The sequence below is a fragment of the Nanorana parkeri genome, unplaced genomic scaffold, assembly GCF_000935625.1.
Source record: "Nanorana parkeri isolate BGI_ZX_2015 unplaced genomic scaffold, ASM93562v1 scaffold1591, whole genome shotgun sequence".
NCBI lineage: Eukaryota > Metazoa > Chordata > Amphibia > Anura > Dicroglossidae > Nanorana > Nanorana parkeri.
Genome location: NW_017307859.1, coordinates 216,228 through 242,220, shown reverse-complemented (window position 1 = coordinate 242,220; position 25,993 = coordinate 216,228). Strand labels below are relative to the sequence as shown.

The window sequence follows — 25,993 nt, the reverse complement described above, 5'->3', positions numbered from 1 at the left end:
GGGCTCCTTGGCAGTCGGCAACCACTTGTATCTTCCTCCGCCCACCCCAGCTGCTATTGGCTAAGAGGGAGAGTGCAGCACTGCCATTGGCTGCTCATGTATATTAGCAGAGTAGGGACAGAGAAGACACATCAAGGCTGTTTGGGGCTTCACATGGGAGAAACATCGCTGTCACCCCCCCACCACCACTTCACTTCACTTTACACTGTTGTCATCCGCACTCTGCGTTACATTGCTGTCATCCGCACTCTGCGTTACACTGCTGTCCTCCGCACTTTGCGCTACATTGCTGTCCTCCGCACTTTGCGCTACATTGCTGTCCTTTGCGGTACATTGCTGTCCTCCGCACACTTTGCGCTACATTGCTGTCCTCCGCACTTTGCGCTACATTGCTGTCCTCCGCACTTTGTGTTACATTCGCTCGCTCTAGATACTCTGAGTACGCATAGAAAGATACATATCCTCTACATGACTGATCCCTTATCAAGTTCACATCCCTTATATTACAATTACATTCTTGTAAACCTTATCACTGCTGTTTAACGCTATACCTGTCGCAGTGTTTTTTTAAAACTTTTTCTTAGATTTATTCCCTCGTTAATTTATGGTACTTCTGCATGTGTCATGTAAGATACAGGTTTTGCTTCTATGTGACTAACAAACCGAAGTGTCAATCATTGGTTTGATGTTTATTGTCATCTTCCTGTACTAATAATTTATTCTGTTTGCATCACCATATACTGATTCTGTACTTGGTTATGCTTTAAATAAAATCTTAATAAAGACCTATTTTAAAAAAAATAAAGGTTTCCTTTGACGAAACGAATGAAAACATTTCTCGTTTTCATTTGTTTCGTCTGAAAACACATTTTTTTGTTTTGCACATGTCTAATACAGAGTATACCAAAAACACCTCAGTGTAGATTCCCAGTCTAAAGATGATGGAAAAGATAAGAGACAGCAGGGCGCCCAACCTAGTGCAGATAATCCTTTTAATTTTAAAAGACATAAAAAACAGGAGTGCAATAGTACTCACAATGGTAGATCAAATAACAGCGTATATGGATGATTTCAGAGGAACAGCAGTTTCAAGACTGCAATCAGCCTGTGTGCCACTGGATTGTGGCGTCGTTGACGCGTTTCCGGGGTCACGCCCCCTTCAGAACGTTCAGAACTGCTGTTCCTCTGAAATCATCCATATACGCTGTTATTTGATCTACCATTGTGAGTACTATTGCACTCCTGTTTTTTTATGTCTTTTAAAATTAAAAGGATTATCTGCACTAGGTTGGGCGCCCTGCTGTCTCTTTTGTCTTCCAGTGTTACAATTTCCCCGGCTGATGTAGGGCAGCACCCCTAGCAATCCTGTACACATAACACTCAATATCAGGATTCGTCCACAGCGCTTTTGGCTTTATTTCATGATGGAAAAGACAAACCAACTCAAATGTATAAACAGACCAAAAATAAACCAAATACACTATATTGCCAAAAGTACTGGGACACCCCTCCAAATAATTGGATTCAGGTGTTCCATGACATTTCTTTGCTACTAAATATTCCACGGTCAACTGTTAGTGGTATCATAACAAAGTGGAAGCAACTGGGAACAACAGCAACTCAGCCACAAAGTGGTAGGCCATGTAAAATGAAGTGCGCAGAAGTCGATAACTGTCTGCAGAATCAATAGCTACAGACCTCCAAACTTCATGTGGCTTTCAGATTGGCACAACAACAGTGTGTAGAGAGCTTCATGGAATGGGTTTCCATGGCCGAGCAGCTGCATCCAGGCCTTACATCACCAAGTGCAATACAAAGCGTTGGATGCAGTGGTGTAAGTGGTGTAAAGCACGCCGCCACTGCACTCTAAAGACGTGGAGACGTGTTCTCTGGAGTGACGAATCACGCTTCTCTGATGGACGTGTATGGGTTTGGCGGTTGCCAAGAGAACGGTACTTGCCTGACTGCATTGTGCCAAGTGTAAAGTTTGGTGGAGGGGGGATTATGGTGTAGGGTTGTTTTTCAGGGGTTGGGCTTGGCCCCTTAGTTCCAGTGAAGGGAACTCTTAAGGCATTAGCATACCAAGACATTTTGGACAATTTCAAGCTCCCAACTTTGTGGGAACAGTTTGGGGATGGCCCCTTTCCTGTTCCAACATGACTGCGCACCAGTGCACACAGCAAGGTCCATAAACACACGGATGAGCGAGTTTGGGGTGGAGGAACCTCAACCTGATAGAACACCTTTGGGATGAATTTGAGCGGAGACTGCAAGCCATGCCTTCTCTTCCAACCTCAGTACCTGACCTCACAAATGTGCTTCTGGAAGAATGGTCAAACATTTCCACTCCTAAACCGTGTGGACAGCCTTGTGGACGCACTCCTAAACCTTGTGGACAGCCTTCTAAGAAGAGTTGAAGCTGTTATAGTGGCAAAGGATGGGCCAACGCAATATTGAACCCTATCATATACAGATCCAACTACATTGGCCTATACACATACAGCACAGCAATGAAGTAATAAAATGAACTAGGATCCCACTAATCCAGCACGTTATTAATCTCACGTGCCCCACTCAATATGGCCGCCGCTTCCCCTCAAACAGTATGAGGGGAATTTATCAAAACTGAAGCAAAAGTATCTGGAGCAGTTGCCTAGCAATCAGCTTCTCTCTTCAATTTGTTCAGGTAAGGTTTAAAAATAAAAGGTGGATGCTGATTGGTTGCCATAGGTAACTGCTCCAGATTCTGTCTGCTCCAGTTTTGATTAATCCCCCTCTATGTATGTTATGACTTTCAGGGCTAGTTCACACCAGTTCCAGTGCCTTCCGGCCCGATTCGTGCTGGAACGCACTGGATCGCATCCCGGCCGCCTCACTGCATTCTGGGGCAGGAGGGGGCGTGTTGTTGCATTAAAGTCAATGGCAACGCAGGTACGCCCCCGGCCGCAGTGTGATCTCCGGAACACATGGCAAATGTCAGTGTTCTGGTCTCTCTGGGCCCCCCAAACTGGAAACTACCAGGGCTGCATCAGTCGCATTTGCGACCGAGCCCTGGTAGTTTCGCCAGTGCCGGTATCTGCGTTTAGTATTGGGTCATTTTCACGAGTACGAGTGCTTGTGAAAATGCCCATTATTGACACAGGTGCATCCCTACTTAATATAATGTATTGCTGGGACTTGCAGTCCTGCATAGTTCGTGGTATTCAGCATTGCTTGCAGACCTCAGAGCAGCAGCACCAATGCCCTGCAGACCTCAGAGCAATAGCACCAATGCCCTGCAGCCCCAATGCCCTGCAGACCTCAGAGCAGCAAGGCATTGGTGTTGCTGGCCTGAGGTCTGTAGACCTTGGGGCAGCACCAACACACTGTAAATCACATACCACCCCCAATGCACTGTAAATCACATACCACCCCCAATGCACTGTAAATCACATACCACCCCCAATGCACTGTAAATCACATACCACCCCCAATGCACTGTAAATCACATACCACCCCCAATGCACTGTAAATCACATACCACCCCCAATGCACTGTAAATCACAGATCAGCACCAACGTAATGCAGACCATTACCAATTTACACATTTTAGCCTGCATATCAGCCACAAACACTGTATGATTGACAAGTTTGCAATTTTACCTGCTTGAAAAAATAAGTATTTTAGAAGCAGTCTTCCTTACCTACATGGACCAAGGCATATTAGGCACACACACAGACCTATACAAGTGCACAGCAGTATTGTCAGCCACAAATAGCATTGATTTTATTCCTGTCCTACATGTTAGAGCAGGAATAAAATCAAAACTCTTTGTGGATCAATATACTGCTGTGCATTTGTGAGGGACTGCATGTGTGCTGGTACGGGGGCTAAAATTCATGTAGTTGAGCAGTATACATGTGGTGCATACAGTATATTCCAGGTGATCGACTGGCTCCTTTAATTTTTCTGTGGTCTCTGGCAGGATAGTGTTGAAATCCTCCTGTCGGGCAGGGTGCGGTAATCATCCCGTCGGGTGAGCCGGCTCCTGTCTGCGCGGGCTGGTATCCTGAGGGATCCTCCAGGCAAGCGCTTGCGCAGAAGTTGAGGGCCTCCTCAGCGCACCTCTGCCGCTCAGTCATGTGAGGGAGGTAGGCGGGCCAGGAATGTAATTGACAGCCGGCTCGAGCTGTCAACTACAAATGATAAAGAATAACGTTGCGTGCCAGGCTGGGCACGCGTGTCGGGGGTTGCTGACCCCTGTTCTACTGCTACGGGTGGCAGAGCGGCGGGGGAGGGAGGGGCATTTGCATGAAGGAGCTGCGGGCCCTCTGCTTCCTCTCTGGGCCCCCCGAACAGGCTGAACTCCTCGGCTAATGAAGGGAAGGAGGAGTTAGCTGTATATCATACAGGTGGCAGTGAATTAAACCAAAATAGTGTTTCCTTAACACATTACTTACACAAAAAATTCATCACATTGACTTTGCAGTATCGTGTCAACACATCAATATGAATAAATATTGTGATGTAAAATAAAAGCTGCTGTATTGAAGACCGCTGGGTCTGAAGAGCGCTAGTAGGTGAATCAAAAAACCATATAATCGTGTTTGTGAACTACAAATCACGGTAGAACTGCGGGTTGCAGTCACCCAGGAGGAGCTGAGCGGTTCCAGGAAACAAATTATTTTGCCGGAAAATAACTGGCTTTGCAGTTCTCTCCGGGTTTTCTGGGTTTGGCATGGGATCCTGGACCTGGGAGATTTCGAAGAGACTTGGGAGGGATGAAATCTCCATTTCTGGGTCCATTGTTTAGTAGTGGCCAGCACCTAATTGCATACCTATGCACAGCACTTATGGGAAGGGTGCTGGCTAATGTTCTGGGCTCCAGCTGGAAAGAGGAACATAGGTGTTCAGGAGTCAGGAGGACTCCACCCAGAAGTCAGAGGAGAGCCAGGTGGCTGTGTGTGCTGCAGGCACACACAGGGCAAGCCAAGTTTGGTGCGTGTGCTGGAGACACACGAGGAACAGCCTGGGAGGCTGGAAGGTTTGGAGAGGCTGAGAGAGCCACTGAACAGGACAACCTGAGAATGGTGAGATTATCTATTTTCCAAGCACACTGTATGTTGTACTGCTGAAGTAAAGCTCTTTTCTGTTATGGAGGAAAATAAAGACTGCCCTTTTTATGTTACAACGGCTTCAAGACTGGTCCTTAAGCGCTCGCCATTTGTGCTAACTTTCCCAACATCACAAGTGGTGGAGAATGCGGGCAGCCAGCGCTACCTCTCGCAGAAGCTGTTTGAATGTAAAGGACTGACATTAAAAGGGACAATGTGCCTTTTATATGACGTGGGCAGAGACTGGAGTCCCTGCAAAAGAAGTTCTTGTGAACTCTATGAGACAAGTGAGACTCTTAAAGGAGCAGCACTCTATTTTGCTGGAGTGAGCATAAGTGCTGTGGATCGCACAAACTGAGTGTCTGCTGTGATGGGTCCCTCAAAAGAAAAGATCTGGTATACAAAAATCCTTGCAGAAGCATGGTGGCTGGAAAGCATAACGCCACATGTGGAAGCTGCACCAGTGAGAGAGAAAGATGTGCTAGTCTTTGAGTCTGCTGTTAACTGGTACAACCAGCTCTGTGCAGCTTTAACCCCAGCAACTGAGAAGCCCGCTCAGACTGCATGGAGAGAGCGAGGGGCTGAACAGAGGCACAGCAGATGCACAGTTGTCGGTAGCAACACCTGTGAACTCAGGGTTGCTGAACGTGTACCATGGAGGTTGCCTGCAGAGGGGTGGGGCCAAGCATAGATGCCTGGAGATAGGATCCAGCATGGCCAGGAGAGAGCATGGCCAGGAGAGACAGCAAGCGTCCAGAGAGAGAGTGCCATCTCCAACAGAAACTGGGAAGGATGTGTCGCTCAGAGAGTCCAGCATGGCCAGCGAGTGTCTAGAGGGAGAGTGCCATACCTCAAAGCAACAAATGGAAGATTTTCACCGGGAGTGAAAATCTGCGGTGACTGGTTTGATCTCCTCTTTTTGATGAGTTGAGGGAGCGCTAATGAGATTTTCAGACTCAGATGGGGGGCAGGAGTTGTCCCCTTAGCATCTCTCCTTTTGGAACCTATCCTTCGGCGAGATGGTCTGCGGAAACCTCTTTCGGTGGTATACCGCACCCTATTGGATGAGGCGCGCATCCATAAACTTCCTTGCAAGCTGAAGTGGGTATTAGATGCACCGGACCTCTCGGATGAGGATTGGGAGGTTGCCTGGGGATACCCTTTCTCTCATCTGGTTTCGATACGAGACAGACTTTTTTTCAATTTGAAATATTACATCGGGTCTACTACACGCCTGCTCAGCCTGCAAGGATTTATCGTGCTGCTTCGTCCTCTTGCTGGAGATGCTCTGCTCAGCGGGCTGATCTCTGTCATGTTCTTTCGAGCTGCCCAGGGATATCGGGGTTCTGGAAGGAAGTAACTGACTTTGTCTCCCAAATCACGGCACACCAGATCCCGATGACTATTCTGGTGTGCTTGCTGGGGCTACAGTCACTACAGTACTCTCATTGGGGTGTTGCTATTCTCTGTGAGGATGTTGGTGGTGTTGAGTTGGAAGCAGAGCGATCTCCCATCAGTCTCGGACTGGAGGCACTTGGTTAACTCTTCCCTGCATTTTTATAAGACAGCTTACCTTAAGAGGGGATGCCTCAGGAAATTTGACAAGGTCTGGGGATGCTGGATTGATACTTGTGCCACCATGGCTTAGTGTACATTGATAGGGTGATCTAGTCACCCATTGTTTCCTGTCCCCATTTAGTGTCTTAGTTCCCTGGTTCCCAAACATGCTGATGTGACTGATCCCCCCATCAACTCTGCCTTATTGTTTGTATATCATACTCTCAGGATGACCACCTCCTTATTGGATTAGGTGTGGGCTCGGCTATACTTCTTAACCTGTTCTCCGTACCGATATGTAATTGCTTCTGACCTAGGGCTTGGGTGGCACACTGTTTTTTGGAAGGAGGGAGGGGGGAGGTTTGGGGTTGTACTTTTACCAAGTTGTATTTATTCTTATTTTCTGTTTTCAACAGAAGTGTGTACCCCTACTCAGTAGGTGTTTTGAGTCTGCCTATGTGTTGTATTTGTGAAAAATATGTAAAACTGAATAAACAGAATTAAAAAAAATAAATGAAAGGTTTTGACTTTACATTACATTTACATCACTTTAATAAATGGGAAGGGGTTAAATGACTCAGTTGCACTGAATGACCAGGCAGGGTAAGTCCTTCTCATTTTCCAACCAGGGTCACTTACAGTGTTAATGAGAGGTCTTGCCTTGATTTAATCCCTTTGTTATTTGATTCCTGTATACAGCCCGGCATTTACCAACATGGATTTATCACCATTTGGTTTACTCTGTTGTGATCCAATGTATTGGTATATTGCCAGTGATCCAATGGCCAATGTATTGATTTGCTGTCACTGATCCAATGTATTGATCTGCTGTCATTGATCCAAAGTATTGATATGCGCTCAGTGTTTTGGTGTATTAATATGCTTTAGTGGTCCAGTGTATTGATCTGCTATCACTGATTCAATGTATTGATATGCTGTCAGTGATCCAATACACTGATATGCTGTCAGTGATCCAGTATATTGATATGCTGTCAGTGATCCAATGCACTGATCTGCTGTCAGTGATTCAATGTATTTATATGCTGTCAGTGATCCAATGGACTTATATACTGTCAGTGCTCCAGTGCACTAATATGCTGTCAGTAATTTAGTGGCAGCGGGACAGGGTGGTTGGGTGGGGGGATTGGGGTGGTGATATAATGGGGAGGGGAGCAAAATTTTGTTCTGCCCCCAACGATCCTAAGTATGATTACGCTACTGCTTATGTGCTGGATTCTGTGAAATGTTTAGTCTCCAAGGTCTGAAGGGATGCTTGGAATCTGACCAAAGTTTTACTGTCACAGGTGTGGGGTTAGATCATGGTATGAGCCGTATATGGGCCTTGCCAATATATTGGAGTGTATACTTGTCCACAAGGATCATATGAAGCTGAGAGTATGCATATTGGTGTGTGGAAAAAAAGTGTAGTATTTCTCTGACCCAAGTAGGCTCCACTATGTATCATAAAGATCTTTAGCTCTCAGTAGGTCGTGAAGGGTGTGTGAGCCTCTCCTCTTTGTGCTCATAGAATCAAAGGTACAATTCACTAAAGACTCTGCAAAGAATAAGGTGGCTCTGTTACAGTTGGTTAATCCACTGGAGCAGTTATTTCAAAATAGATTCATGATTTACATTGGAGGAGTAAATATTTATAATTGTATAAGGGTGATTATGTATTAGTGCTCCCAAGATAATATATTTACCCCCAGTATCATCTTCACAGTATCACATTCTACAAAGAGTAGTTGGAAGCCAGCATATCTTTAATGATAATCATCAACACCTTTTTTACTCCTTTTTTTTTTCTGTGTTAAGTTACTGCAAGGACATAAATGTTGGCGGGATATGTTCGTAAAACTCATTAGAACTAAGGGCCCATTCACACCATATGTGTTCAGGCCGTGCTGGCTGTTTTCTCCAGTGCGGCCCAAACACAAGACAACGCAATTTGCCTTGTCACGGGTGGGCACAATTCACACCACTGCGTTGCATTGGTGTGCTCTTAAAAAAAGTACATTTACATCACATTGTGGTGTGCCCATAGAACTTGATAAACATAATATTAGAACGGAAAGCACTGTGCACTGTACGGGCACATGTACACTATGTGAATATGTGAACAAGCCCTAAGTGGCATGGATAAGCTGTGAAATGTCTCCAACATTACAAGACCAAGTCCAGTTGAATGCGACTTAATATCTTTACATATCATGTCCTGGGTAATTATGTACCTGCACTGACTTTTTCTTAATTTTGTTTGTAATACAGTTTATAATATACAGTGAGGAAAATAATTATTTGATCCCCTGCAGATTTTGTAAGTTTGCCCACTCACAAATAATTAAAGGTCTATAATTTTTTTTATCAAAGGTGTGTTTTAAATGAAAGACATAATATCAACCAAAAATCCAGAAAAAAAATGATACAAATGTTATAAATTGAGTTGTAGTTCACTGAGTAAAATAAGTATTTGATCCCCTACCAACCAACAACAATTCTGGCTCCCACAGACTGGCTATGTGGTACACAGGTTAGTCCTGTCAATTTAAGAAGGTGCTCATAATGAGGATAAAATACACCTGTCCACAGAATCTCTTTATTCCATTCAAACCTCACCACCATGAGCAAGGCCAAAGAGCTGTCAAAGGACGTTGGGGACAAGATTGTAGACCTGCACAAGGCTGGAATGGACTACAAGACTATCAGCAAGAAGCTTGGTGAGAAGGAAACAACTGTTGTAGTGATTATTCACAAATGGAAGGAATACAAAATAACCATCAATTGTCCTCAGTCTCGAGTTCCATGCAAGATTTTGCCTCATGGGGTAAGGATGATCATGAGAAAAGTGAGAGATCAGCCCAGAACTACACAGAAGGAGCTTGTGAATGTTCTCAAGGCAGTTGGGACCATAGTCGCCAAACAAAACATTGGTAACACAATACACCGCCCTGGATTAAGATCCTGCAGCACCCGCAAGGTCCCCCTCCTCAAGAAGGAACATGTACAGGCCCTTCTGATGTTTGCCAATGAAAATCTATATGATTTTAGAGAAATATTTGGAGAAAGTGCTGCGGTCAAATGAAACCAACATTGAACTCTGGCATTACCTCGACTCGCAGTGTTTGGAGGAAGAAATATGCTGACTATGACCCTAAGAACACCATCCCTCCGATCTAGCACAGAGGTGGAAACATTATGCTTTGGGGCTGTTTCTCTGCTAAAGGTACAGGCTGACTTTGCCGCATTGAGGGGCCAATGGACGGGGCCATGTATTGTAAAATCTTGGATGAGAACCTTCTTCCCTCAGCCAGAACACTGAAGATGGGTGGTGGATGGGTCTTTCAGCATGACAAGGACCCGAAACTTACCACCAGTCTCCAGCCCTTAATCCTATAGAAAATTTATGGAGGGAGCTGAAACTTCGAGTTGCCACGTGATAGCCAAGAAACCTTAAGGATTTAGAAAAGATCTGTAAAGAAGAGCGGCCAAGCTGTAGTGATATTATGTGTAACATCCAGTGCAATACTCCTTGATATGCTCTTTTGTTGATACTCTTCCATAAGAGTTTTATACTGTAAAACAATAAAAACTTTTGATTTAACAAAAAGAAGAGCGGCCAAAATCCCTCTTGAAATGTGCGCAAACCTGGTAACCCACTACAAGAAATGCCTTACCTCTGTGTTTGCCAACAAGGGTCTCTCCACCAAGTAATAAGTCATGTTTTGCTTGGGGATAAAATACATATTTTACTCACTGAACTGCAATTACATTTATATCATTTGTATTATGTTTTTTTCTGGATTTTTGGTTGATATTCTGTCTCTATCATTAAATACACATATGATAAAAATGATAGACCTCTCATTTCTTTATAAGTGGGAAAACGTATAATATCTGGAGGGGATTAAATAATTATTTGCCACACTGTACTGCTTAATGATAATACTGTTATTATATAGACCTTGACAAAATGTGTTCTTATTTAAAATTCATGACTGTTTAAATTTATTTTTCTTTAGGCTATGCGCCGGTGACAGGAATGTGTAACACAGTACGAAGTTGTACACTTAATCATGAAGATGGGTTCTCTTCGGCATTTGTAGTAGCTCATGAAACTGGCCATGTGTAAGTATTCATTTTCCTTCCCTAGGGTAATATGCTTAGTAAACCTTTATGATAGTTTCTAGATACCAGAAATAAAACTATAAACTCCATAACACAACTTTGAAAGAAAACTATATGCATTTAGAAAATGCCATGCAATGCAACTGGGCTAGCATTATTTTTCTTTAAAAAAGTCACCTTCATGTTTACTCTGGCTTCAGTATAATTGAGTATTAGAAATATAAAAATATAATTCATGTGATGACAAAAGATGCACTTTAGCAAAAATAACATGCAGCCCCCATTCCTCCCTATTTAATTTCATTCCAAATGGTTATTTGTTTTCATTTTGTTAAATTCGGACATTCAAATATGTCTGAATGCAAATGAAACCGAATGTACGTTTTAATGACAATTTTGGATCCGTCTGAATTTCGTTTAAAACTAAACTAAATCGGACATGACTGTTCTCTGGCCAATCAGATGTTGTTTTTGGCTGTTGGGGGTTACATTACAGGCACAGTCATTTGACTTCATGTTGTGGAGTAGAGAGAGTCCATAAGAGCTGTAGGACAGTACATGGTGCCAGAACTAAAATGACCAAAATCAAACCCCAAAATACCCCATAAAATATTAAGTTAATTTATAACTAAAAACAATTGTTCTGAAATGAAAATTTGGATGGATCCAAATGAAAGAAATAAAAATCCAAATCACATCAGAATAACATAGTCATGCTTTTCTCAACAAGATAATTTGTAATGCGTCTGCACATTAGGGTTGTGACCTAATGTGGCTAGTCAGTACAATAAAACCCAACTAAGCTTCCAGTTTAAATCAGTTAAATTACTGTACATTCCAGGTATATTAGAACAACAGATGATCAAAGTCTTACAGTTTATTTTCTTTGGTAAGCAACCACAGCCAGATGAAAAAATCCAATTTAATCCCGAATGAGCTGGCCAAGGCTTTCCAAAACTGAGCTGTTAATTGAACTCCCCTGTCAGAGACAATAGGGTTGATTTACTAACCTTATAAACACGCCATGAACAAGTATACACCTCTGTAGTGTGTTCCCTCCCAGCATGATCTATTGGTGGAATCTAGACACCTTTGTAGTGTGTACACACCCAGCAGTGTGTCCAAGCCCTGCATGAATTGCAAGGTGATGTTGTGTAAATTAGCTCTACATTGTGTTGCTTGCGTTGATGAATGCAGGAATGTAAATGCATGAGCTAACCATTTTTGTCTAAACTGTGAAGCAGCATTATATATGCATCATGTGCATGATTTTTCCATATATGGCATTAGTGGAAATATGCTTTTAGAGACTTTTTGGTTGATAAATATGTTTTGCTGTGTAAAAATCACACGCGCCTAGTGCGTGCGTGTGTTTAGGTTAGTAAATCACCCCCAATGTGTGAAGGCATTCCGTGGAGACAAAGATTTCCTGGATGAAAGTCATGGCAAGACTGGTAGCTGTAGGTAGAGCTGGGAGAGGAGCAGCCCAGCTGGGGCGGACGTGAAAGACTTGGATTGGACACAAACCGTGCAAGCTTGAAGTACTCTTTGACGTCCTTACGAAGAGAGGGCCACCAATAGTAATGCTGAAGAAGGTCACAGGTACAATGTATACCAGGATGTCCAGAGAACTTGGAGTCATTTGCCCACGCAAGGGGTTTGGGATGAAGTGTGGGCACCACCAATGTTTTACCTGGAGGAGGCTGCGTGGGCAGGAGCTGAGTAGTGGCTAGAATTCGGTGCAAAGGGATGATGGGGCCAGGATCTAGGTGATTCTCAGAATCGTTGACATCGAATGACCTGGACAAGGCATCGGCACGAACATTTTTGGCACCAGGACTAAAAGTAATGTTGAAGTTGAACCGGGCGAAAAAGAAAGCCCAGCGAGCTTGTTGTGAGATCAGTTTTGCAGATTGTAAATATTGCAGATTTTTATGTTCAGTATAAATGGTGATGCAATGAGGGGAGCCCTCTAGTAGATGTCGCCATTCTTGAAGAGCTAGTTTAATAGCTAGTAGCTCACGGTCCCCAATGGTATAATTATTTTCTGCATCCGAAAACCTCTTGGAAAAGAATGCGCAAGGCTGAGACTTGCCCTTCTGAGCTTGCAGTAGGACGGCACCGACTCCTACTGAAGAGGAATCAACCTCCATAGAAAAGGGTTTCGTAATGTCCGGACGTAGGAGAATTTGGGTGGAGAGGAAGGCTGCCTTGAGTTTGTGGAAAGCATCAATGGATTCAGGGGACCAGGACCTGGCATTGACACCCTTACGGTAAGTGATGTAATATGAGCCACCAAAGTGGAATAGTTACGAATGAATTGGCGATAATAATTGGTGTAGCTCAAAAAGCGTTGGGTGGCTTTAAGACCAGAGGGCTGAGGCCACTCAGAGATTGCCTGAAGTTTGGCTGGATCCATGAGCAGACCCTGATATGTGATTATGTAGCCCAGAAATAGAACTTGTGTTTGTTCAAATAGGCACTTCTCCTAACTTAGCATAGAGACAATTGTCCCGCAGTCGCTGCAGCACAGCTTTCACATGGAGACAATGGGTGTGCAAGTCTGGAGAGAAAATAACAATATCATCCAGATATACAATAAGACAGACATACAAAAGGTCACGGAAGATCTCATTAACAAAGTTTTGGAAGACAGCTGGGGCATTACATAGGCCAAAGGGCATCACAAGTTAATCAATGTCTGTCACTGGTGTTAAAGGCGGTCTTCCACTCATCTCCTTGACGGATTCTTATTAAATTGTGGGCCCCTTTTATGATCCAATTTAGTGAAAACATGAGAACCCCACAGTCTGTCAAAGAGTTCCGAAATAAAATTGAGAGGCTATCGGTTCTTCACGGTTATAGCGTTAAGGCCCCTGTAATCGATGCATGGACGGAGTGAACAATCTTTTTTTTTTTTTATACAAAGAAAAACCCGGTTCCGGCAGGTGAATTGGATTTCCTGGTGAAACCCTTTTGCAGGTTTTCCTGAATGTATGCAGACATGGCTTGTGTTTCTGGGATAGAGAGAGGGTAGACTCAGCCTCAGGGAGGAGAGGTTCCTGGTAACAGATCAATGAAGCAGTCATAGTCTCTGTCAGGAGGAAGGCGATCAGCAGACTTTTTGCAAAAAACATAATTGAAGAACTGATATTTGGAAGGCAAAATCGGGGGCTGTGGAGGTTTCAACCAGAGGGACGGAAAGAGGTGGTAGTACCTTGGACACACATCAGCCATGACACTGAGGCCCCCAAGCCAATACTTGTCCAGAGTTCCAATCTAGATGCGGTGAGTGTTTCTGCAACCATGGGAGGCCCAGGATGATGGGACTGGAGGATTTAGGCAGAATTAGAAAAGAAGTTTCCTCACCATGCAAAACCCCAATGTGTAACGCAATAGGAGGGGTTTGAAACCGGATGGGGCCAATTGCCAAGAAGGAGCCATCTACTGCAGTCACGGAGAGGTGTATAGTCAGGGCAACAAAGGGAATGCCCAAGTTGTATGCAGAGAGTTGATAAGCATTTTGAGCCCAATGGATAGACACGGGTAGGGTGAAACGAGGGAAGCTGACAGAATTAAAGGATCGGTCTAGATCACCTCCCTCAGAGTGACCTAGGCCCTGGAGTTTCCCGGACGAGCTGGACAGGAGTTCAAAAGATGTCCTTTAAGGCCACAGTTAAGGCACAAGCCCAAACCAATGCGGCGGGTGTGAGTGAGGCGAGTTCGCCCGACCTGCATAGTTTCTTCCAAGGTTTGAGAGGTTGGAGACGGAGAGGGTTCCATAAGTTCTTGGGAAACCTGTGCTGGACGGCCAGAAGGCGAACGACTGGATCTGGATCTTTCCAGGGCTAGCTCCTGGAAGTGTATGTCTATTTGAATGCTCAACGCAATCAAATTATCAAGCGTGGTAGGAATAGTGCGTCCAGCGAGTTCATCTTTTACACGCTCAGATAGGCCTTGCCAGTAGGTAGCGGTAAGAGCCTCATTATTCCATGTAAGTTCAGCGGCCAGCGTACGGAATTGAACTGTGTATTGGCCGACTGTCATTCCTTGCTGACGAAGATGGAGGGCCCCAGCAGCAGAAGACGTTCTGCGGGGCTCATCAAAAGTTTTCCGGAATGCATCCAAAAAGGCATAGAGGTTGGAGGTGATAGGATCTTGTCGTTCCCAGAGTGGGGAGGCCCAAGCTTGGGCTTCACCAGAAAGGAGGGAGGTGAGATGTGCCACTTTGGTGCGATCTGTTGGAAAATGGGGCCTGGAAAGTTCAAAGTGGATGGAACACTGATTAATGAAGCCACGACAAGCCTTAGGGTCACCAGAAAAACGAGGGGGTGGTGGCAGACGCAGGCAGGGATTGCCAGGTGTTGCAGGTAACACGGGTGCCGATGAGGCAGAAGCGGGGACTGAAGAAGTCGAGGTTACAGCGGCTTGCAGACGATCCAGGTGTGAGGTATGATCCTGTAGAAACAGCATTATTTGCTCTTGATTTGCCTGCTGGGAGTTAAGTCTCTGAGCTAGGTATTGCATTTGGTCTTCGGCCGGTGACTGACTCTCCGAGGAGCTCATGGCTTGAGCAAACTGTCACGGTACTACTGATGTGAGCCCACAGGTGACACGGGATCCCCCAGGGTGTGGAATGTAAGTGCCAGCCGGTGTTCTGCCAGGGACCCCCTCACGGGAGTTTGGACATAGCTGCATGCTGACCCCAGGTCACGACCCTCAGGTTCACCCTGCTCGCGAGGAGAGTACCAGAAGACACAGTGCAGGATGGAGCAAAAGGAGAGCCGGATAACGAGCCAAGGACAGGGCGGGCAGCAGACAAACGTAATCAGGAGAACTAGCCGAGTAGGTACACAAGAGATCAGTCCACGAAAAGTCAGGTTAGGAAGGTAAGCACGAAAGGGGCTCAGGAAAAAGTGTTGCTCAAGCAACCAGAAACTGGTCTGAGTTTGATTTAAATAGGGAGACACATGGGAGGCTGGACAGGAAGTAGCAGGAAGGAAGGTATATTAACCCCTTCATGACTGAGGCCCTTTTTTCATTTTTTGCACCCATGTTATATTCCACATTTTAGGCCTGAAAATGACATAAAACCCCCCAACATTATATATTTTCTGAATGCCAAGACCCTATAGAATAAAATGGTGGTAGTTGAAAATGTTTATGTTGCGCAATATTAGCGCAACTCCTTATTAAACCCCAAAATTTAGTGACAAATGTAATTAAATGCCCCAAAACACAACAAATTACCCATTTTTTTAATGAAATATAAAAGATGAGGTTACAACGAGTAAAACGATACCCAACATGCCCAGTTTACAGATTGCGTGCGACCGTGAAACGGCGAAAAACTGCAGTACCCCAAAAAGTCAATAAAAGACGCTTTAAAAGCCCCCACAGGTCATCAATTTAGAGATACCCCAAAATACTGGCCCTAGAATTATTGCTCTCACTCCGGCGTGCGCGGCGATACCCAACATGTGTAGCGCGTTCGTCGTTTTCATGCGTAGGCGCACCCGACGCGTGTTTACGTGGCGACGCGCGTGCTCGCGGGGGCGGGGGACTTTAAAAAATTTTTTTTTATTATTATTAGATTTATTTTATTTCATTTTAATTTTAAAAACTGTTTTTTTTTTTTTTTTACTTTACTTTGACTGCTATCACATGGGGGGGCTTGCAAGCCCCCCCCCATGTAATAGCAGATGGTGGTGACAGGTCCTCTTTAAGGTGATGCTGGGGGTCCAAAAGACCCTCAGTGTCACCTGTCAGGTAAGTCGCCAGGATCGCTTCTGTTGTAAAGCCGACAGTCGGCTCTACAAGTTTAAACAGACTCCCGGCGGCAAAAGTCGCCGGGAGTCTGTTTAAACAGCCCCGATGCTGGCGACGTACACTGTACGTCGTCAGTCACGAAGGGGTTAACCATCAGGTGAAGCGGGCAACACCCACAGCTGCTACGTCAGTGCAGCAAGAGCAGAGCACAAGCTTGTGGAACCACAGGTGCCAGCAGACCTACAGCAGCAAAAGGTAAAATACATATGCAAACAGTAAGACACAGATCGGCTCTGCAGCTGATCTGTGACACTAAGGTTATTAGTATGAGTTCTCTAAAATGTCACTAGCCTGTTAAAGAGTTTTCCAGTGCATTCCTTATTGCAACTGGTCTTGTATGGTGATTGGCCTAACCTGAATAAAGTTTTTGCTCTTCTTAAATGTTTTGCCCAGCAATACCCCATGGAGAAAGAAGTGGACTGTCCTTCTGGTGGACCTGGCTATTTCCTGTCTTAACAAGACTAACTGTCCCTGTGGAAGACATCCCTGTGTTTAAATTCCCAGTGGAAAAAAAAGTCAGGAAGCCCTTTTTAAGGCCCTTGCAGGTCCTGCTCTGCAACCTGCCATTGCAACTGTGTCCAGTTGCCAGACCTTCTGGTCTAAGGTCATGTCCCAGGATCCTGGTTCTATCCTAATGGATCCTTCTGTACTCCTGCAGCTGGAACTTATGCCTGTGACCCTATTTTATTGTGTTGACAGGGTAGTGGAATTTTACACCAAAATATCTAGAATGGGACTTCTCTCAATACACATGCAAAGAAAACTATAGCTCATATGTTGGTTTGTAGAGCACCAGTTTAAGAAATGCCTCTTACATATAACGTTTGATGGAAACTCCTCTTTGATTCAATGGAAAACTTCATCAAGGAGGTCACCAGAGGGGAAAAGTACCCATGGCTCCAGAAAAAAAAGGCAAAATCTCAATCTGGGAAACTGTATACCTAAAAAGGGGCTAAGAAGAGTTCATTTAGTTTCTTTCAGGCCTCCAGGTCCAAGGCAAAACCTGGAACTAATTTCTGTTATAAGTCCTAGAGCCACAAGTCCTCCAAATCCCCAAGCAGTATTACCAATTTATTGGCTTTCCCTTTGGTCTGTCCACTGCACCTCAGGTCTTCACCAAGATGCTAGCCCCTGTTCTTGCTTTACTTTGCTCTCAGGACATCACAATAGTGGAATATTTGGACAACCTTCTTCTGGGGGAAAAGTCAAGTTAGGCTCTATTAGCCAGCATCTAAAGGACTGTGTAGACTCTGGGTGGATTCTAAATCTCTAAAACCATCTTTTCATTTGGAGTATCTGTGCCTGAACCTAGTCAGTCATAGCCTTGTCCAACGTTTTTGATTTTCCACTCTTAACTCCAGACTCTCCACTCACATATTTGGACTTTGCCATCCAGGAGTTAGCCCACCCTCTGTTTTTGCTTGAGGGTCTTGGGTCTAATTGTTGTCCTCCTTGGAGGCAGTTTCATATGTCCACCTTCACACCAGACCAATGGAGCTGAACATCCTTGAGGCCCAGGACCTCTATTATTTCCAGGGTGGTGTCTTCCTTTCACATTTAACCAAGAAACTGCTCTACCATCTATCTGTCCTGCTCCAAAACTTCCTAAGGATATTTCCCACCATTTTCTGAAGGGACATGCTGTTCAAGTTTGTCTCTAATCTACAGCTCCCTTTAGACAGTCTCATACTCTATTGTCATTCCTTAACGTTTCCATAGGGACAGTCTGCTTCTCATTCCACTATTGTTATTCAATCACTCATCGTTCAAGCTTATGAGTGCAACAGCAAGGTTGTCCCTTTCCCTGTCAAACTCCACTCCACCAGATTCATAAGTGCTTGTTGGACTTTTTAGCATCAGGCATCTTTTTTCAGATTTGCAAGGCTGTAATCGGGTTCACACATTTGTTAAGGTTTACCAGGTGGACATTCTGGCCTCCGCTAATCCCAACTTCAGTCTTAAGGTTCTTCAGATGGCTCTTTAAGCTCTGTTGAGCCATCTCTGTTAATCTGTTGGTTTTGGGGGCCTGTTAGCCTTCTTTTTTTTTTGCCCTGTTGCCTAAGGGGTCTTAGTTGAACTGTTTTTGGATGTCTCAACATACCTGAACAATGCCTCCCTGTGTTCCTAAATGTACACTTATGAAAATAGGATTTTTGAGCTTTTTTGGAGTACATTAACCACTTGCTGTCCAGAGCAATTTCTTACATTTGCACACACATTATAAAACCTGCATTTTTTACTAGAAAACCGCTTCAGACCCCCCAAAAATTATATTTTCTGAAAGCAGAGGCCCTGTAGAATAAAAAGATACTAGATACAATTTTTTATGTCGCACGGTATTTGCGCCAATGTATATAAAACAAGTATTTTAGCATAAAATACACTAAAATGAAATTTAGTGCACAGAAACAGAATATAATACCCAATTTTTTGGGTAAAATATAAAACATGGGGTCACGCCAGGTAAATAGATACCAAACATGTCAAGCCTTAAAACTGTGTGCGTCCGTGAAACCGCAAAACACTACAATAACCAAAATTTCCCATAGGCGACACTATAAACACTTTTATGGCTCATCAGTTTAGTGCTAACAGTGATTGATGGGCCTAGAATTATTGCTCTCTCTGACGCTCGCGACTATATGTAACGTGTGTGGTGCAATTTTAGTTTTTTCACGTAGACGCATCCGACGTATGTTTGCGCTGTATGTGCGTGCACGTGGGGGCGGAGGACTTTAAAATGTTTTTTTTTGCATTTTTTTTTCTTTATCTGTTACTTTATTTTTGCAAATTTTGTTTTTATACTCAGCTTTATTGCTATCGTATAGGGGGCTAACAAGCCCCCTATGTAATAGCAAATATAATGTGAGAGGTTCTCTTGATGGACATCAGAGGTCTTTCAGACCCCCAATGTCACCTAGGGACCCCAAAGAAGCTGATGAAGCAGAGATCTGCTTCACCAGTTTCTTCTTCTGGCTCTATGAAAATGTGCCTAGTGACACCGGAAGTGATATAATGCACATCACTTCTGGGTCTGGTGATCGGAGGAGAGATCAGCACGGGGGGCCCGGGAAGTCGACGGCAGCACTGGCGGAGGGGAGGAGGGGGACACGGTGCAGCACCGTAAAGCAATCCTGCACTTGTACATACGCCAGATTGCTTGTACTTAAACAGCAATCGCCGGCTGTTTAGAACGGTATAACCACTTCCAGCGGATGACGTACATTTACAAGGTTAAGGAACAAAAGTCCCTCCTCTCCCAATAGTAGTTCACACCTACTATTGTTTGCTACTACTACTATCGGTTGCTATAAAACGGAGGCATGCTGGGAGTAGGAGGGGTTATACTGGGCTGCATTTTCAGCTTTGTTTGCCCATGTCCAATCTCCTGAAGGCAGCAGCAAAGCCCAGTATATCTGAATAATCCTCCTATGTCCTGTAATGTATTCCAAGAAAGGATTTTAGAGTAATCAAGATATGTTTTATCCCTAACGCAGGATATGGCACCTGCCATAGATAATGGTAGCCTGCTGACACATGCACTGAGGTGTAAACAGGGTCTACCACTATACTTTAGGGCAGTTTCAGGTCATCATCCAATGAATGCGCTAGTTTTAGGGATCCTAAATCAGTCAAAATAGAGCACAGACTGTCGGTTCTCTGCATAGGCCATGCAGCCTTTAAGGTGATAATCTGCAAAAGTGAGGTAATGGGTCCTACAACGGGCATTCAGAGTTTTAAATATGTAAGTTGATGCTTAAAGAACTCCAGGCAAACAAAAACTTTAACCTTGGAATGGGGCTACCCCACACTGCAAGAGTTATGTGCTTGTTTTGCCTAGGGGGCTCAAATAAAGCTGTATTACCTGATCTTGGGTCCCACTGGCTGCCCCCAAACTGCTAGACTGGTCCTTGTAACTTCTTCTCCCCTGGGCTCTGTCGGTTTAAGGACCACAGACATCATCACATTTTATGCAGGTCCATTGCTTCCTCATGTATAGCAACATGATATGAGTATCTTAATGTATCTTGCATTTATGTCATCTTGTCCAACGTGATGACTTCATGGCATGATTGTGTATCTGATATGTTTATCTGTAACTCATAGTTTAATATATGCATATCCTAGGTTAGGAATGGAACATGATGGGCAAGGAAATAGGTGTGGAGATGAAGTCAGGATGGGAAGCATTATGGCACCTCTTGTACAAGCTGCATTTCACCGTTTCCACTGGTCTCGATGTAGTCAGCAAGAGCTCAGTCGTTACCTAAGGTGAGCAGTCACATTTTTCTTAATGTCTCTGGATTCAAAGACAAGCTGCTTAATTATGTCACATTTAGAATGTTTTTCTTGCTTATGTTACCTGTTATACTTTTTTTTTAAACTTCATTAATATTTCCAACCAGTGCAGCTCATCACAGCTCTTACATAGTCAGGTTGAAAAAAAGTCACAAGTCTATCGAGTTCAACCTATAGAGATGAGAGGAGAAAAAAGAAAAAAAAAAAGAGAAGGAAACATGAAACAGAACATGATGTCCACAATTACCCACTGTTGATCTAGAGGAGGGCAACAAAAACCCTATAACGCATGGTTTAATTTGCTCCATCAGGGGGAAAAATTCCTTCCTGATCCCATAAGGCAATCAGATATTCCCTGGATCAACAATCTCTGGTGCTTAATATACCCACAAGAACTGAATATCCAGTAATATTCTGTGCATTTAGGAATACATCAAGATTTTTTTTTTTTAAACCATCAACTGAGCTAGCTAGAACTAGCTCCTGGGGAGTCTATTCCACATTTTCACAGCTCTAACTGTGAAGAATCATTCCCGTATGCAAAGGTTAAACCTCTTTTCCTCCGGACGCAAAGAGTGCTCCCTTGTCTTTTGCAGTGACCTTAAAGTAAATAATTTGGCATCAAGCTTACTATATGGACCATTTATGTATTTAAATATGGTGATCATGTCCTATAAAGTTTTAACCTAAAAGCAAAACACCAAAATGTAATAAATTGCAGCTTACTGATTCTTAGATGTAGTGGCTGCATTAGTTTTTCTTTATGTTCACCTGGTAATTCTGCGCATAACACACTTACTCTCCCTCCATGACTTCATTAATTTCTTCACTTATTTTTTGAATGACATGCGCCATGGTGGTCACACAAGCTAAACATCAAACATGTCTGCCTTTTTTAATCTCTGTTACATGGTGGATTAACACATAATTAACACCAAAAAATACGAATGTTTGTGCTACCTTTTATGCTTACAGGAAGTTGCAAGGGTACTGCATTTTCTTGTAAGATCAGCAGGTATTTTCTGTACCCGCTGAAAATGTTGTTAGCCTGAAAATGAAAATGAATGCAACCACCACATCCAAGGACTGGTAAGCTGCAATATATAAAAATTATTGTTTTGGGATTTAGGTAAGCTTTAATTTTACCATAGAGTATACGATTTAAGTGCATTGGAATGGTTTTATTAACTAAAATGCCAGGTGGATTGGCAGTATTCAGTTCCTTTTAATAAATACTCAACATTTGTATTGTGTGTAGGGCATTTTAGTATTATGCTTCTGTTGCAAAATGTTAGCCATTACTATATAGTATATATATATATATATATATATAGAGAGAGAGAGATATAGATATATATCTATATATAGATAGATATCTATCTATATATAGATATGTGATAGACTAATTAGCCAGATTTGTGGGAGGAGCCCCACACATTTAAACTGCTCCATCTCCCACTCTCACCTGTCGGCTCGTGGGCGTCATCCCACCCGCCTCACCCCCTTTTTTCAGTTACCCTTTACTCTTGAGAGAGAGATTAAGCACAATGGTGAGTATTTAGAGACCACTCCTCTTGAAGCCATCTTAACATAAAAAGGACAGCCTTTATTCACACAAACGTCGACAATTAGTGTACTTCAAATAATAAGCTTTTCTTCAGCATAAAGAAACACAAAGTCCTTTTGTCTTTCAGAAAAATTGCATCTCATATCTCACCGGTTTCAGATTACAGTCCTCAGTATCACTCAGTAGCCTTCCCAGCTCCAAGCGGCTCACCACACACCTGTGTGACACTGGAAACTCCACACCTCCCGTGTGTCACTGGCTGGGTCTGTCCAACAGGTACCTCGGGTGCCACCGACCCTCTCTGGAAAAATGTTCTTTCCCCAAACCGGTCCCTGGTGCCAAAAAGGTTGTTGACCGCTGCTATAGAGGACTACAACTCCCAGCAATACTTTATATGGCAATGCAGAATGGCTTTGGCTATAGGGGACTACAAATCCCAGCAATACTTTATAGGGCAATGCAGAATGACACCAGCTATAGAGGACTACAACTCCCAGCAATACTCTATACAGAAATGCAGAATGGTAATGGCTATGGAGGACTACAACTCCCAGCAATACTCTATACAGATATGCAGAATAGAGGGCTACAAACATGTCACAGAACTTAGGCACACATACAGATTATAAAAGCATCACCTCATCTCCTCCTCCTCGCGGCGGGAACATCATGTAGCTGGGAGAGGCATCGGGCTGTGTGACCAGGAATCTGCTCGCTGGGTCCTCCCGGCCTAGGCCCCAGCACTGCCTCAACATGTGCCTGCAGGCTACTCTGCTTCACTCCAGCCTCACTGTCGTTCGGTCGGCCGACAGCCCCTCCACCATCTGTTACCACTCGTACATCTCCTGCCACCATCTTCTGCCTGGGTCTACTGGGCCCCCCCAGACTCAGGCCCAGCTTCTGCCAGGGCCAGTGCTAGGATTTTTGCCAACACAGGCAAAGTTGAATTTTTGCGCCCCTCCATGGCATTTTGACAAGTACAAGTACTTGTCAAAATGCCCTGTTTTTGTTTTTTTTTTAAATCAAAGATTTTTATTGATTTTAACGTAACATGACACTTTTGCTAAGACAGTGGAAACATGTGGTTACAACGTACAGCACGCAGTGCAAGGGAGTACATAAAGCGTTGGGATAGGCACAGCTCTAGAGTTAAACACAATAACAGTTATTGCTGGTGCAGTAGGCTCGCCCGTCGTGTTGTTCAAGTTAGTGACAGGTTCCACCCGAATACTGAGGGGCCTGGCAAACTGACAGGGTTAAACAGAGGGAGTTGTTCCTTTGCGAGGCACTGCATAACAGGACCGCCATTCGTGCTGTGAGAGAGCGCACTGAACCACTGCAAACGTCAATTATGAAATATCGCGCCCAAGAAGGGCAGTTGGAGAGAGACAGAGAAAGAGAAAGAAAGGAGAAAGATTAGAGAAGAACGGGGTGGGAAGGGATAGGGGAGGAGAGAGGGCTTACCAGGGTTGGTTCAATCCTGGGCATGCATGGGGGATTTTCATTGTTAAAGCATAGTTTTTTAAAGTGGTAGCAGACTGCTGTCAAATGACTGCGACTGGAGATATTGGATCTATGGTTGCCACGTCTGCTCGAATTGTGCGACTTTGTCTTCTAGCCTGGCAGTGATACGCTTGTTAATGAAAGTCCAGTGGAGTCTGCGTTTTACTTCAGCAAAAGGGATAACAGGAGACTTCCAGGATTTCGCCAATGATTACTTAGCCGCCGTGAAACCATGCACCAGAAATTTATGATTGGCATGAGTTATGCTTTCTGGAGGAAGGTTGAGTAATACCACCTTCGGATCAAACGGTAGTGTCTTACCTACCAGGCTTGCCAAGAAGTCCAGTACACGGTGCCAAAAGGCCTGTGCTGTCGGACAGGACCACCAGGTGTGTATATAGGACCCCACTTCTCCACAATCTCGGAAGCACTCCCCCGTATGTCCCGGTACGAATGCCCGAATACGACTAGGGACAAGGTACCAGCGATAGAGTAGTTTGTAGTTGGTCTCTAGTGCGGTCGCGCTCCGGAAGCTGGATTTGGTAGTTTCCCATATAGATTGCCAGTCAGCTTCATCAATGGGGTAACCCAGGTCTCTCTCCCAGGCAGATATATAGGTGTGGGGATTAGTAGTGAGGTTAGCTATAGACAGTCATATATGGAGGAAATTAGTCCAGGAGTGTATTGGTCATCGTGGCAGGCCCTTTCATAGAAGGTGAACGTGGGACCAGTAGGGAATTTGAAAATGCCCTGTTTTTTCCGCCCTCACCCTGCAGCGCCCTCAGGCGGCCGCCTGACTTGCCTTGCGGTAGCGCCGGGCCTGGCCCTTGCATGCATCTGAGTGCCTCCTGCACACCTACACACCAACAATTTCCCTCTCAACTCTGGTCCAGACTCATTAATAATAGAGCTGGTCTCAGCCACCTGATCAGTCCAGTCTGGTAATTGGCAGCATCTGACCCCAGGGCTGGAGATTTCATCCCACCCAAGAGTCTTACAGGGTTATTCACAAAAGGGTTTAGAGTTTGGAGAAGTGAACAATCTAGGACAGTGATAGCGGACGTTTTTGAACCCGAGTGCCCAAACCAACACAAAATCAATGTATCTGAAAGTGCCAACACTGAAAAGAAGTTTGGTATTGTGTTGCAGTTTAGGCACCAGGGTTTAACAAATGTTCAGCATCACTGCCTTAGGCAAAATAGGGAAACACGTATTCAAACATTTATACACTCAATAAAAACACACACATCACACACACACACACACAACATTTGCCCCCTCTCTTGCTTACCTGTTTTGCAGGAGAGGGCTGTATCCCTGGGGTCCAGTGGGGCACTTGGGGATTATCCTGTTTGTCCAGTGGAGGATGAATGTGATCTGCAATTCTGGCTGATGCAGACCATACTAATCGCTCCTGCATGTGAGCAGCGGCACCACGAGGGAGCGATAAGTATTATGCAGATAATAATGATCCTCCACTGGACCACCACAAGATGGTTTTCATTTAATATATTGCAATATATTACATAGGATCTGGGCACCTGCCAGGTTTAAAGATGTCCACCGCTATTTGCGGAAGCCATCTTTAAAAATGCGGCTTGGAGACCCGAGGAACACAGGAGACCCGCGCAGAGCACCCCAGGTGAGAACCTGGAGTTTACGGGCCCTGGCAACTGGCATCTAGACTCACGTGCCACCAGAGGGGCCTTTTGGATGCCCTCAGTGGCATGTGTGCCATAGGTTTGCCATCACTGATCTAGGACAACTGAACTAGCTTCTCAGTTGAAGAATTTTTTACAAATCGGCTATTTTGGCCTAGATTGTTCACTTCTCCTGCCTTCTCCAAACTCTTCACCCTTTTGTGAATAGCCCTGTAAGAAATCTCCAGAGTCCCAGATTACAGCTACACTCCAGAAAACCTAGAAAAAGCTGAAAAGTCAGCTTTTTCCCTGTACAACTACTTTTATCCTGGAACCTCTGTCCCTCTGGCTGAGATTCCTGGGTGCCAAAGCTGCCAAA

General features: G+C 44.3%; 1 protein-coding gene across 1 annotated transcript in view; it reads left to right on the top strand.

Annotated features, from left to right (window-relative positions):
• Positions 1-25,993, top strand: part of LOC108798945 (A disintegrin and metalloproteinase with thrombospondin motifs 2-like) — a gene marked incomplete at its 3' end in the record, with an annotated part of 345,605 nt that overhangs the window by 107,196 nt on the left and 212,416 nt on the right. The window contains exons 8-9 of the mRNA XM_018570755.1: positions 10,671-10,776; positions 20,734-20,877. Coding sequence (XP_018426257.1) covers positions 10,671-10,776; positions 20,734-20,877 — 250 coding nt within the window. The remainder of the gene's footprint in view (positions 1-10,670; positions 10,777-20,733; positions 20,878-25,993) is intronic.